The 13,810-nt window shown below is 43.2% G+C and overlaps 1 protein-coding gene across 3 annotated transcripts in view; it reads left to right on the top strand.

The window, feature by feature from the left end:
* The first annotated feature begins 564 nt into the window (after nucleotides 1-564).
* Nucleotides 565-13,810, top strand: part of LOC148009699 (lipid-binding serum glycoprotein family protein) — a 31,807-nt gene continuing 18,561 nt past the window's right edge. For all 3 annotated transcript variants that reach the window (XR_015689691.1, XR_015689690.1, XM_087672768.1), the window contains exon 1: nucleotides 565-1,218. Coding sequence is in view for 1 of the 3 variants with exons in the window: in XM_087672768.1 (XP_087528894.1) it covers nucleotides 709-1,218 (510 nt within the window). In the remaining 2 variants the exon portion in view is untranslated. The remainder of the gene's footprint in view (nucleotides 1,219-13,810) is intronic.

Here is a 13,810-nt window from a genome sequence, read left to right as displayed (position 1 = left end):
GCTAAATTACTAGCAATAGGCTCATGTCACATGCTCTCTTTATTACGCGCACACCCACACATAGTTTTAGCATCCTTACTAAAAATATGGTTACTTTTACTTTGCAATTCTAGTCAAGTCTTTGTGTGACAATACGCTAATACTTGTAGGGTGACGTTAAGGGTCTGGCTTGGCAAGGGTCACCTGATGTCTATAATGCCATTGTATACAACAATTATTGTGATAATGAATTTCTGGCAATATGCTCGTGTCATGTGCTCCCTCTCTCTTTCTCTGTCTCTCACAAATTTTTTGGGCAACGAACCAAAAAATATGGTCACTTTTACTTTGAAAGTTTAGTAATGAGTAGTACATGTGACACGAGCCTAACAGTTGTGGGTAAGGGAGTCTTATACGTGCCACCACCCTAACACTTGTACGATAAGGGCCTCTTATCATTTATGTGTATAAGGCTAATAGTTATTTCTTTTTATCCTTGTATGCACATATATATATATATATATATATATATATATATATAGCATCTTTCCTGTGTATATAGTATCTTGCCTTAAGGGATTTGCATGTCAGTACATACAACAATCGTTGTGGCAGTAAATTGCCACTAATAGGCTTGTCTCTCTCCCCGCGTCTGTCTCACATGTTTCTTCTTAGGAACCAGCGTCGAACAGGCCTGATGAGAGCGATGTAAGCGACCCTTGCTCGAGAATGGACTCCCATCATCATCATCATCATCATCATGTTCGACAGCAGCTTGTTCTGTGGCTGCTCCTCCCTTTTGTCTTCTCTCTTTCATCCGCAGCATACGGCTTCACCAGCCGACCTTACAGACAAACCCTCCCTCCAGAGTTTCTGACCTCTTGGCACGAAGCATCAGGCGAAGACAGCCCCAACATCTGGATCACGCTCTCGCAGAATGGCGTCGACTACCTCAAGGACGTGGTGCTTGACCAGGTTTTGCAGAGCTCCATCCCCCTTTCGCTCCCAAACGTGACCAAATCCGTCGGATTCCCTTTTGGCGGACAGATGCACATCGCCATCACGAATGTCACCCTCATTCGGCTCGTTGTGCCTGAGCCTGTCGTCTCCCTTGGCAATACCAGTGTGGCCGTGCGGGCCTCTAATGTCCAAGTTGACTTGACTCTGGATTGGAGATACTCGTATAGCAACACATGGCTTCCTCAACCCCTGTCCGATGCAGGTGAAGCTGACATCCAGGTATCAGCCTTTATCACATTGTCTCTCAACAAGATTAAGAAAGCACAAACACGCATAAATGTTTTTACAATCTTGTCCAAAATGGCCAAAGCACTATGTAACCTAGTAAAGGTAGAGCACTTAAATATGCTTGGAAATAGGTGACACAAGGAAGAATCACTTCGTCTTTGATACCAAGCCTCTAGAAGATCTTTATGCTTCAACACAAAATTTTATTTTTGGTGCTATGTAAACTCAACTCACTTATGCTTCCAAGACAAATTTTATTTTTGGTGATATGTAAACTCAACTCATTGCACCACTTATACCTTGGACTATTGGTGTTGGGAAAGTAGAAGAAGATATCCATTATCTTTGTAGTCTTGGTAGGTTATTGGGGAGTCAACTTGCAACCATGGATCAATGTTGTGGTTGCTTTGGTATGGGACCTTTCAGTTCTTTTAGGACATGTTGGCATTGCGGTCACCCTGGACACATCTCTCGATGCCCAAAAAAGGAACAAATGAACAAAGACAAAGTTGAGTTGCGATGCCTTGAGTGTAGTGTAACCCATTTATACACCGATTGCCCAAGAAGAAAGGTATCAACAAGTGGCTCTAACATTCCATAGTTCCCTTGGGACTCTTTGGGATAGAGTTTCTCGATGATGACGTTACGTCCATACCATGTAATGTGATGACCCAAGCATAAGCGAAGCAAGCCAAAGTGGCAATGCTTGGAGCTCGTAACATAGATGTATCTTCCATCGGCAAGAAGAAGAAGAAGAAGAAGAAGAGTGGAAGGAAAAATCAATTTAAAAAGTAATAGTACAACGATGTTGCCATCATGAAGGCAAGTGCTTGATGCAGAACCAAAGACATCTACACCAAAGACTTAGGAGCGTACCTTGACCTAGGCATAGGCATCGGATGGAAATTATAGAGAAAGTGAGAGGATGGGTAGAAGAGGCTTAGGCACACATGGGAGAATCCTTACTAGATTATGAGGACCACAAGATATCTAGCATAGAGCCGCCCTCCTTGCCAACCTATTTGAGAGAAGTGACTAGACATGGGCAAATAACCTCACCCTCAATTGGAGTAAACCATCTTGTAGCAACCCGACCTAGGGATGGGAACTCAACTTCCTAGACGACAAACAACCAATGAGATTGATGCAGGACTGCTATCAGCCCTTGTGTCAACACAAGTGTCGTTGCCCTTGGGGCAACTAGTGAGGCAAAATTGGGGGTTGTGGAACACCTTTAAGGTGTAGGTGGATGTGGAGCCACTGATATTGAGGCTTGCAATCACACATAATTATGGTGCATTACTCTGTAATGTAGTCTCATTTCAACAAGCAATTAATGCAAATTACAAAAAATAAATAGTTTTATTTTTGGTAGTAGGACAAATGTTCCAAAATCCTCTAAAAATAAGAGTGTTAAGTTTATACATCCCATCCTTGATCATTATTCGGCTGGTGGCCACCTGCCTCTTGCATTCCAATTTCCTACTTTTGTCTACACCCCTTTTGGCAGATAACTCAAGTTGTGGAGACCTAGGAGTGTCACCCCTTGCTGATTATGGTCATCCTGGTGCTGGGCGATCTTTTCACAGCAATCACCTACCTGTTGGTACCCTTCTTGGAGCTGCCAGTCATTGTTTACAGCCTGCATTCATCAGAGCCAACTCTTGCCAGCTTATGCAGATGATTTGTTAGCCTGTCCTAGGCTATGTTTTCATCTGTCAGCCACCACCCAGCCTCCTGTTCATCTACAGCAAGTTGTTCCCCATCTTCTAGGTCTGTTTTTTCTTGGCAGCGCCCGTCTTGGACTGCTGCCATCTGCATTTTTGCAGTCAGCAGGCCCCCTACTATTGCCCTCTACCTCAGCTTCTTTCGGACAGGTGGTACCACACTGATTTGGGTTTTCATTAGCTGATTAATAGAGAGACTATCTACTGCTTATTTGGGATCCGTCACACATTGACACCACAAAGTCCATTCCTAACTTGGGCCTTGATAATTTGGTTATCTTGCACATTGATCATTCCTTTCACGGGGGCAGAATTAGCGGCCTCCATGCTGGTCTTTACCATGTTCTCATTGATTGCAACCAGATGGTTGTAGTACTTGAGCAATGGCTAGTAGCCTTGTAGTGTTCTTGCTTGACAGCCTTAAACTTGTTCAGTGGAGGAGCTTGTGAAGGATGGACAATGTCTAAAGTGGGTGAATCTTGATATGAGAGATAGAGAGAGAGAGAGGTCTACTAAGGCCAAAGTTGGCCTATGAGACGTAGCCATGTACAATGATGAACATCACTAAATATCAAAGTGTGACATAATAAATTGTGACAAGTGATGGTGATATATTGTGCAAAAAGAGACTAAAGTGGTATACAAGAGAGGATATATGGGGATATAGTATGGATATGTGGAGATCTATTTAGCTCCACATAGTCGAAATTGGTCGGTAGAGAGTGGTTTACATCCTTGAGGAGATAGTATAGGGATAATATTTGGTATGGTCTCATAGCTCTGCTAGGTACGAGTCATGGTATTCACAAATCCCCTCATCTTTCTCTAATGTAAACTCTGTGTTTAGTATCTGTGTCTCCATGGTTGGCGTGTTGCTTTGATCTCTTTGACTCCTTGGATTGTCACCCCTCTCTATGCAAGTATTGTGTGTGTGTGGTTGGTGTGAAAGAAATCAATGAGTTGAGTACCTTCCTCACCTTTTGTAGTATCATCATATAATAGTGATATGTGGAGCCTTTGAATCTCAATTGGGAACTGACCTAAGCGGCGGTGGTCTCGTGACTCTATAATTGGTTTGAAAGAGGTGTTCTCATTGATGAGAGTGGGGTATTGGTCGAATTGTACTATAAGCTTTGCATTTGCATATGTAGTGCTTATTGTGAAAAAATGCTCTAAATGCAAAAGTATGAAACCAATTGTACAACAAAGTATAGACTGATAAACTCAAAACACAATTAGGATTAGGGTTAGGGCAACTCAGAGAGTGTGAACACAATGAATAATAAAGTGAATGAATAATGAATATACAGTGCTCATGTAGCAAACATGCTATATAGTGAATATTGAACCTTGAACTCTCGTATCTGTGGGATCAAGGCAGAGGTTATAAGTTGTAGAGTATGTCGTATTCTGAAGGGATCCCGAATTGCAGCAAAGGCAGCCTTTGAGTGTCGAACACCAGCAAGTGCAGCCAAGGAAGGTTGGATCTGATGCAGACAGCATTGCAAGAGAGAGAAAGAGATACTAAAAATCCAAATACCTCTGGAGAGAGAATTTGCACAACAATTGTTTCTTGTAAATGCAGCATACAGTGGTGAGAGAATGTTAGGGTGGCAATCAAAAAACCAAAATGCAGCATTCAGAGGAGAGAAAAGACCCTAGTGATAGTTGTCAGCTATGGTGGTGACAGCAACAAAGAGACATGGACGGTTGGAATTAAGATGCCAGATGGTAGCAGGTGGCTGGTGGAAGCTTTGACTGCGATGTCCTCCGCGGATGGGGTATGGGCAACAGAGATACGGCTCTTGAAACTTGCAAAAATAAGATTAAGGGAGAGTGGTGGGCTATATGCATATTTATAGGAAGTTTGGGACATTCAAATTAGGGTTTTACTTGTGGGACACATTAACTCTCTAGGATCGCGTTTCTTTTTAAAATAAGAGGTTTTTTTCATTAATAAAGCATATTTAAGTTAGGATAATGCATTTTTAGCTCAACACCCCCTCTTAGGTCGAAAATTGAGCCATGAGAAATAAGCCCTTGAGATATATATTTTCTTTCACCCCAAGGCATTCCATCCCAAAGCAATTAGGGCATCTGGCAAAGGGTGCACGTTGATTGCCTAGGGGCTTACCAAGTCTTGTAAAGGTTGATGGAATCCGCAATGGGCTTTGTGATTTTTAAGTTAGTTTTTTTAAAAGAGCTTTTGGTGTGATTTATTCAAAAGATTTAGCATTAAGTGAGGATTTTGAATTAGCTTTTGTTACATTGAGTCATTGTGCTCCGAAGTACGGGAAAATAATGACGGATTGCTCCACTATCTTCATGTATGTAACAAGCAAAATAATTCCACATACTACTAGGATAAGTGCCTAGGGACTTCTATATGCGTGTGTGTGTGCCAATCATATGGAGAATATGTGGAGAGAAAGGCAAGATGAATAAGCAAGCAAGACAATCAAAGCCAGTCTGCAAGCATAAGGAAAGAGTGTCTTCGAAGACGGCCATGTGTAATGCCACAATTGTGGTGGATCCAGAGTTGACCACTCCAAGGGTAACTGGAGAGAGATGCACATAGATGCATGTTTACATGAATAGAATGCTGATGCATGGGGTAATGCAAATATTCATGCTCATGTAGAATGTGATGCAATGGTACTACTTGGACAGTGGCCTTGCAGGGAAATTGTTTACTTGCCCAAGCTCCCTTTTACAGCCATGTCATCTTGAGAGTGCGGATGAAGTTACAAATATCAATAATAGACAATACATAATAAATAAATGTTTGAAAGTAAAAAGCTATAAACATCATCATTATCACTATCAAGAGAAGGAAACCGCCTCCTCTCAAACTGGAAAAAGTAAGAGAGAAGCACCCTCTCCTCGTTAATTTGAAGAAGTAAAGGAGGGTGTGCCCAAGCCGATCCGCAGTAAAAGACTTCATCGGTTAAAATATTTGCAAAATTGTCGCTAGACGGCATTAACTCTAGGCAAATGGTGCTTAGCTTAACTTGCTCTTTGGTTAAATAAATGGTAGTGAACTGTCACATGCCACGTTCGAGGGGAGATGATAGGATTGCCTGCAAGGGCAATGGCACTCTAGTTGACGCAGTAGACAACTACAGGTGACTTGCGTCGTGGAAGTTGCTACCGTCTCTTGCTTACGGTTGGCCCAAGAGATGGATGTTGTGCCCAAGATGTAGAGGTAGTTGCCATGAGAACATTGAGTGTCAGGGTTTCTCACCGAGTTAGAATTAGTGTACCTTTACAAGTATAAACTATGACCATAAGTTAGTCCAAAATTATAGGTACATCTTAAATATCTTAATACACGAAGACAAGCAGTCCAATGAGAGTGTGCGTATAAGCACGACTACTGAAAACTTTGAAGTGAGAAATAATAGGCCAAGAGACAAAGAATGCCTTGTACGGAGTCTTATCTAGGGACCGCTACAGTTGGGCATTGGTTGAGGATGTACACTAAAGTGTTAATTCCCAATCCAAAGGCACTCAGGGAGCTCTACTGCAAATAGCATAGTGTGCCATATTTAGGACAGTCTGGGTTCTACGCTCTCTGACTCCATTTTGTGCAGGGGACTTGGTAGAGGTGAGCTAGCATGCAATGCCATGCTCTTGTAGAAACTCAAAAAACTCGTGGGAGGTAGCCAGTAGCGCTTCTCGTACCCACACGACGACCAGTCTGGTTATGAACCAGCAACACCCAAACACTAAAATAAGTAAAGGCATTGGTCTTGTGCTTGAGGAAGTATATCCACATGTATCTAGAGAAATCATCTACTATAAAAAAGAAGTATAGTGCACCATTTAAGGTGGCAATGGATGTGGAACTACAAAGATCTACATGAATGAGTCTAAGGGATTCCACAGCTCAAGTGATAGATTGCTGAGGAAAAGGTATACAATGCCGCTTACCTAGTTGACATGCTTTATAGACCTCTTGAGTTAGTTTTAGGTGTGGAAGGCCCTCAACTATCCCTTGATGCGATAACTCATAGAGGGAGTCATAGCCTAGATATCCTAAGTGAAAATGCCAAAGAGGCTCAGAGTCTGCAGGCTCTCATGTAGTGGCCAAAGGTTGGAAGTGATGAAACTCCGAATCATCAATAGTCAGCTCGGTAAGAAAGTGGGTCATGTGGTAAAGGCCATTAGGATGTGCCTTGTCGTGAGCAGTGACTAAACCAGTCTGAGAGTCTAGGACCTCAACTGTGGTCATTGTGAAGAAAATTGCTCGCCCCAATTGGCAAAGCTGTTGAACGGACAATAAGTTCACCCCAAACGGGGGTTATGATAGACATTATTCAAAGAAGCCTAATTTGGACCTAGGTTAGTAAGAAAACTAATGTGACCATGGGCCTGAATCGTGACGGAGGAGTTATTTCCTACATGGACACTCCTGGTTACAAGGGCTTAGGAAATAAAAATGTCTACTCTAGGAGTCATGTGATGGTTAGCTCCATTGTCTACAAGCCAAACAGATGCTGACGTGCTTTTTTGTGATGAGTGAGCTTCTTAGGCACCTCATCAGGAGGCAACTCGCAGATGTGAACGAGACTTGCATCCGATGCCTCTAAGGAGATGATGTGGGCCTTTGCAGGCCAATTAGACAAACCCTCTGGATTTGAGTAGTTTGCTGACTGTGATGATGGACCGGTGGCAGTGTGGGTTTGGCCTCTCCACTGCTTCTACTGAGGGTTGCCACCACCCTACTTCCCTTATTGGGGGTTACTTGATTGGGGTGTGGGAGTTTGATTCTTGGATTTGGGTTGTGTGCCTCTTGCCTTAGATCGACACTCCTTGTCATAATGGCCAGCCTTTTGACAATGTTGACAATACCTGTTCTTTTTAGGTACATTTTGACATCCCAGTTTAAGTGTGAAAAACCAGCCTTCCTTCTGTGGAGATGGGTAGTAATTCCTTGATTACAACCTAGTTACAACAACATTTATTATAAAACTGAGAAATGCAAATTAACTTACAATCTTGGACAATGGACACCTTGTTGTCCCCTTAATTGGCATCCCTTTCAGTATTTCTTTAACTTAATTGAAGAAGAAATTGATGCACGAAGGGATTTTCCCAATCGCTTTTGGTATTCCAATTCCCCTTGTTGTCCAAAATGACTATCAATATTTAATTTGCCCCTTGACTCGGGTAGTCAATTGGCCTTCATCCACTTTGATGGAGATGAAAAATGCCCCACATTTATTGATTTGCTGGTCCCTCCACTTGAATTTGATTGAAAACAGCTTCAACCCTGTTGAATCCAACTCTTGGAGCTTCCAATTTTTGGCATGCTTCTCAAAGTTGTTGCTAAATCTTAATTTCTGCCTTGTAGATTAGGGTTTACAGTAGAGAAATCTGAAATTTCTCAGACTCTAGTGATCTCAATGCTGTAATCTTCGAAGCAAGGCTGGTAGATGAGAGAGAATGCTGAGGAGAGAGAAAATTCAGATTTTCTTTGCGAAGAACTGAAGAAAATCAGTCATTTACTGTTGCTGCCCTATCTCAACAGCCTGTAGATGCTATCACCTGCTATTGATTGGTCTTCTTCTGCCCGTGACTGCCTCAGAAGGTCCTCTTGTTAGCAGATATGTCAGTTCATGGTTGAGTCTATGAATGTGATTTAGTGAGCTAGGGCACCAGGATATTATCCTGATTATTTAGGCATTTTTCTTGGCATTTTATGATGGTCATGTTAGTATTTATTGCTGACCGACCAGCATTCAATGCTGGTCAATTTGACACTTGCTGTTGATTGGTCTTTTCTTGCCCTTGGCTGTCTTAGAAGGTCCTCTTGTTAGCAAATATGTCGGTTCATGGTTGAGTCTATGTATGTGATTCAGTGAGCTAGGGCACTAGGATATTATCTTGATTATTTAGGCATTTTTTATTGGCATTTAATGACGATCATGTTAGCATTTATTGTTGGTCGAACACATTAAATGTTGGTCAACCTGACATGATTTATGGCATTATTTTTGCCTATTTATTCAGGCTTCTCCTCCACATTCATCATTATGATCATTCATCACTTGGTTTGGAGACAAAGGAGAAGATCGAAGTCGGAGTGTGCACGTGCAAACCTGCAGGGGAAGAATGGAAGATTTCCAAGTAAGTGGAGAGGCTATAAATAGTCAATTGCCCCTGTTTGGCTGACTTGACTTTGGGCCCTAAAAATGTGCCAGCCCCAGCACTTAATGTTGGGAAAAATATCAAACGTATACGGAAAAATCGTGACAAATATGGACAATGTTTGATAGGTGAAGGCAAATTGGTAAATGTAGAAATTGCCTAAGAAATGTACACAAAGGCTTGACTGGAGGAGAAAATGCACAAAAAGGCAATGAAATGGTTGTTTTAGAATGAGCTATCTCCTTCATCAAAACAAGTGACAGACATGTCAAAGTTTCTAAAGCTCTCATTTGACTTAGACTGAGCCTCATAGGCAGGAGATGACAAGGCATGACTATCATGACTATTAACACCCACTCTCAGATCCTGGATGTGGCAGAAGGCCAAAGAGGAAACAGATGCTGGGGTGGCAAGAGGAATGCTAATGTCAATGAGGTTTCTTGAGGTAGATTGCTAATGGAAAAGTTCCTCACGATCCTGGGAAACTCCCTTTGAAACACTAGGGGCTAGGAAATCCACAGTTGCATCATCGAGATCGTCCCCCTTTGAAAGGGATGGGGAGTATGAGGGAACTATTGGAAGAGAGGGTGAGGGATGGGAAGGAACTTGTGGAATGGATGGTGCATAAGTGGGAACGGGGGTAGCAATAGAAAATTGCCTTGGAGGACCCTCCATAAGAGAAGGGGAATGGAGCTTGTAGAGCCCACTTGCGCGCCAACTTGCCGCTGGTCTGCTTGGTGAAGACAACCTGGGTACCAAGTTGAGTAAGGCCATAAACAGAGAAGAGTGGAAAGCCCAAGTCCAGAACATAGAGCCTGTGAAAGGGAGTTCGACACGCGGTTGAGAAACAAAGGTGAAGTGCAAATATCACTAATAGGTACCGATACAATGTCACCAATAGTGACAAAACCCTTAGAAGGGCATAAATCCTGCAACAAATCACCTCGTGGAGTCATATGACTAGAAGTTCCAATTAACCAGTCAAGGCCTTTCAGAAGACCAGGCAACCACTAAAGAAGGCTTCTCCAACTCAACAATATAAAGGGACATTGACTCATGGGTAACCGTTGGAGTAGAGATAGAAGGCTCGGATGTTTTAGCTCCATCCTTCACTCTTGGACGAAGATGAGGATACTTCTTCCAACATTTCTCCTCTGGATGCGTTTCCTTTTCATAATATGGGCATTTGGGCTTTTTCGAGTTGGAGTCAGAGCTTGAAGAACTCTTTTGTTGTTTAGCCTTGGACTTCCCATTCTTCTTCTTCTCCTCTCCTGAACCTGCAACAAAAGCTTTGGTGGAGGTGGATCCACTGGCAACCTCTTTGGCGTGCTCGTTGTGCTCCAAAACAAGTGGGGCAAGGTCCTTGATGTAAGAAGGCTAGTGTAGAAGACATCAAACTATGGAGATGGTAGCTGAGTCAAGAGAATCATGGCCATATCATATGAAGATATCATCCTGCCAAGGGATGCAAGCTCGTTCCTTATCCTCCAACTTCTTGATATGATTCTTTAGGAAGGAGAGTTATCAACAACAAGCATTTGTAATTTCTTCTTGAGAGTAATATGGTGGGCAAATGTCTTCTGATGGTACAAAGAAACAAGCTTTGTACATACCTTTGTTGCTTTCCGCATCTCGTGCACTTACACTAGCACAAAATTGTATAAGCTCATAAAGAGGCAAGTTCAAGCTTTAGAGTTGAGCCGATCCCACAGGGCTGCATGATCCCTCGATGATCCTACTGTGGGATCCTTCATTGGACATGGAATAGGGTGGGTAATAAACTCCCAAAGATTGAAGGTATCGAGGATACACTCCACCTTACATGATCCAAGCAAGTAGTTATCAAGCCGGTCTTCTTTGGGCAAAGAAGAGAGTACGGGCACTTGGCCCACAAAGTTTATTATTTTGGACCGGCTTTCAAATTTTTATGCTCAAGGCAATAAGATGCATCCGATGTGCACTAAGCCCTTTCAAGCCACGAGGATCAACTGGTACCATGGCCTCCTCATGATCCTCGCAATGCGCTACGAAGATTACTTCTACTTTTTCTAGGTTTTTAAGAATGCTACCCCAAGAGACAGTGATTGTTGGATATCATTCTCTCGGCAGTCCGCTCCCCACACACACACACACACACACACACGGAGAGAGAGAGAGAGAGATTGTTTGACCCCTTCTATTACTTCGGTTCTACAGTACGCTCCACTGAGAGACAGTAACTGTTGCTCACCCTTGGCTCTGCATGAGTCTCACCTTTCCCCACCTCCCGCTACTCAGGTTCGAGAGGCTATCTTTGGGCGTTCGATCTCCCAAATATCTTCTTCGACATGACCAATGTCACTTCCTTCGTCATTAAATGATTCAGAGTCCGCGATCCATGAATTTTTAGATTCCCTATGTCTCGCTGAGAGGGATTCAGAGGGGGATGTATTTTTTTTGCCCTCCGAGGAGGCTCCTACTTCTTTGGCTTCAAGGGGGCTATACTCTCTTCACCCTCAGAGGGGGCTTCTACTTGTTTGTCTTCCTAGGGGGCCCTTGCACCTCCATTCTCAAGGGGGGAACCTACTCATCATGAAGTTTGTCACCCTTCATTTACTCTTTTGGGATGGCTGTCCTCAAGCAATCATTTCTCCTCTTGATACCCATGATTTTCAGAGATTGCCTAGATCGGGGCCTTGGAGGTTCAACCGTGACTTCGTGATGAGGCCTTCGACTTCCTTCCAACATGGAGTTACATAGCTAATGGCTTCTCTCCCGAGGTGGAGTCAGGTTCTACAGTTCATCCCATCTATTGTTTTTTTACTACAGGTTACCTTTCAGGTGGAAATCTTGGATCTTCAGGATCCTCCTCTTCTTCATCGTATCTCTCTTCGCTCCTCTTTCTTCATTCCTTTTTGGGCTTGAGAGGGGGTGTTGAGAAACCCTAGTCAGCTTATGCCTATAAGTAGGCAGTCACCTCATTCATTCTTTACCACACCACCATCTCTCTCTCTTCAGTCATTCTTGACCACCTTCTTTGGTCACCACCAGGCCCTTCCCTTCTCTCACCAGGTCCTTCCCCTCCCCTCGTACCCCTTTAGAGAACATTGCAGTTTGTAGCTCATGGTTGCCTTCACCCTTCCTCTTTTGCTTCAGGCGCCCTTTTCCATCATTAGCCTTGTGTTTGGGGCATCTTCCACTTGGCATCAACACCCTTCTTTGTTAGGCTCCACCTTCATCTGCGTTTTTCAATCAGGAGGCCTTCTCCTTGCCTAGTGTCATCTCTAGCTTGGTGTCAATATCCTAGCCTCTGGTGACAGTCTACATAACTTAGCGTTAGTGATTTCATCACTCGTCTATCACAGGGGGTGATGAAATCACAGGGGCTAGTGAGACCTGCGTTTTTGCAGCCTAGCTTCTCCTCCATTACTTGGCGTCACTCATCTATCCCAAGAGGAGTTGGGACCTGCGTTTTTGTAGCATGGCTTCTGCTCCATCACCTGGTGTCACTGGTCTATCGCAGAGGCTATTGGGACTTGCGTCTCTCTCTCTCTCTCTCTCTCTCTCTCTCTCTCTCTCTTTGTGCTGAGAAATAGCTTTGCTTGTTTCGATCCTTGCACTCTCTTTGCCTTAACAAATTGGTATCAATGAGTGCATGCTTCTCAAGGTAGGTTAGGCGTGGGCTGGATAGGTGCAGGCTGGTCAAGCGATGCCAGGTGTGAGGTGACAGCAGTAGTTGTCAGTGTTCAGCAAGTGCAGGCTGGTCAGTTGGCATGTCAGCTGTAAGTAAATGGGCTGGCAAGCAGGCGATAGGCTGCAACGGGCTGGACAGGTCAGCCGTGACCAAGAGGGCCGCGGCGTCATGACTTTGCAGCCTTTTTTTTTCGGTCATTTTTTTACATTTCTCAAATCCGTCCCTCTCCCACTAACGAGGGTTCGCATGCCTATGCATAGTGTGAAATTTAGACCCAAAAAATTGGGGCTTTTCCCGGATTTGGGGATTTTGATGCAGAACAAGACAATTTGACTCAATAATTGCAAATTTGGTGCATATTTGCATGGGAAATTTGGGGCTTTTCACATTTTATTGAAAATTTATCAATTTCACTGAAATTTGTGCACACCGGACCTGAGAAAATTGGGATATTTGCAGAATTGCTTGGTATATGCACTGGGTACATGTATTGATGCAATTTGGGCGGATTTGCCTTTGAAAATTTGGGGCTTTTGATTGCAATTGTCAAATTTGTGCCCGAGAATGCATTTGGAGCAGAAATTGCCACAGGATTTTGGGGATTTCACATGCAATTGGTGCATTGGTCTATAAATGTGGCCGTAAGTGATTGTGGAAGTGCAATAGCAGACATTCTTTAATTCTGGAAATCAATTTACAGATCTGAAATTTCTGCAATTTCTTGATTTTTACTGCTGGTTGGTACTTACAGTGTACCATGGTCATTTGTGTGACATTTGGGCTTGCATTTGCTAACATTTGAGTTAATTTAGTGCTGCAAATCATTGCTGGAGACATTGACAGCATCAATCTTTGCACATCAAGAAGCTTGAGAGTTGCAATATGGCAAAAACAGTGCTACAATGTCTTCGTGTAGAAGAAACAAGTGAAGCCCATCAAAGCGAAGGAAATAAGACCAACAGGTATGGAACAAGAAGAGTGGGATGATTTGGATGAGCTTGCATGCTCTACCATAGAGCTTAGTGTTAGA

Source organism: Lygodium microphyllum, chromosome 30, assembly GCF_053477565.2.
Source record: "Lygodium microphyllum isolate KBCC chromosome 30, Lygodium_microphyllum_v1.1.10, whole genome shotgun sequence".
Lineage (NCBI taxonomy): Eukaryota > Viridiplantae > Streptophyta > Polypodiopsida > Schizaeales > Lygodiaceae > Lygodium > Lygodium microphyllum.
The sequence above is the reverse complement of the archived record's forward strand: the minus strand, read 5'-3'. Positions and strand labels throughout refer to the sequence as shown.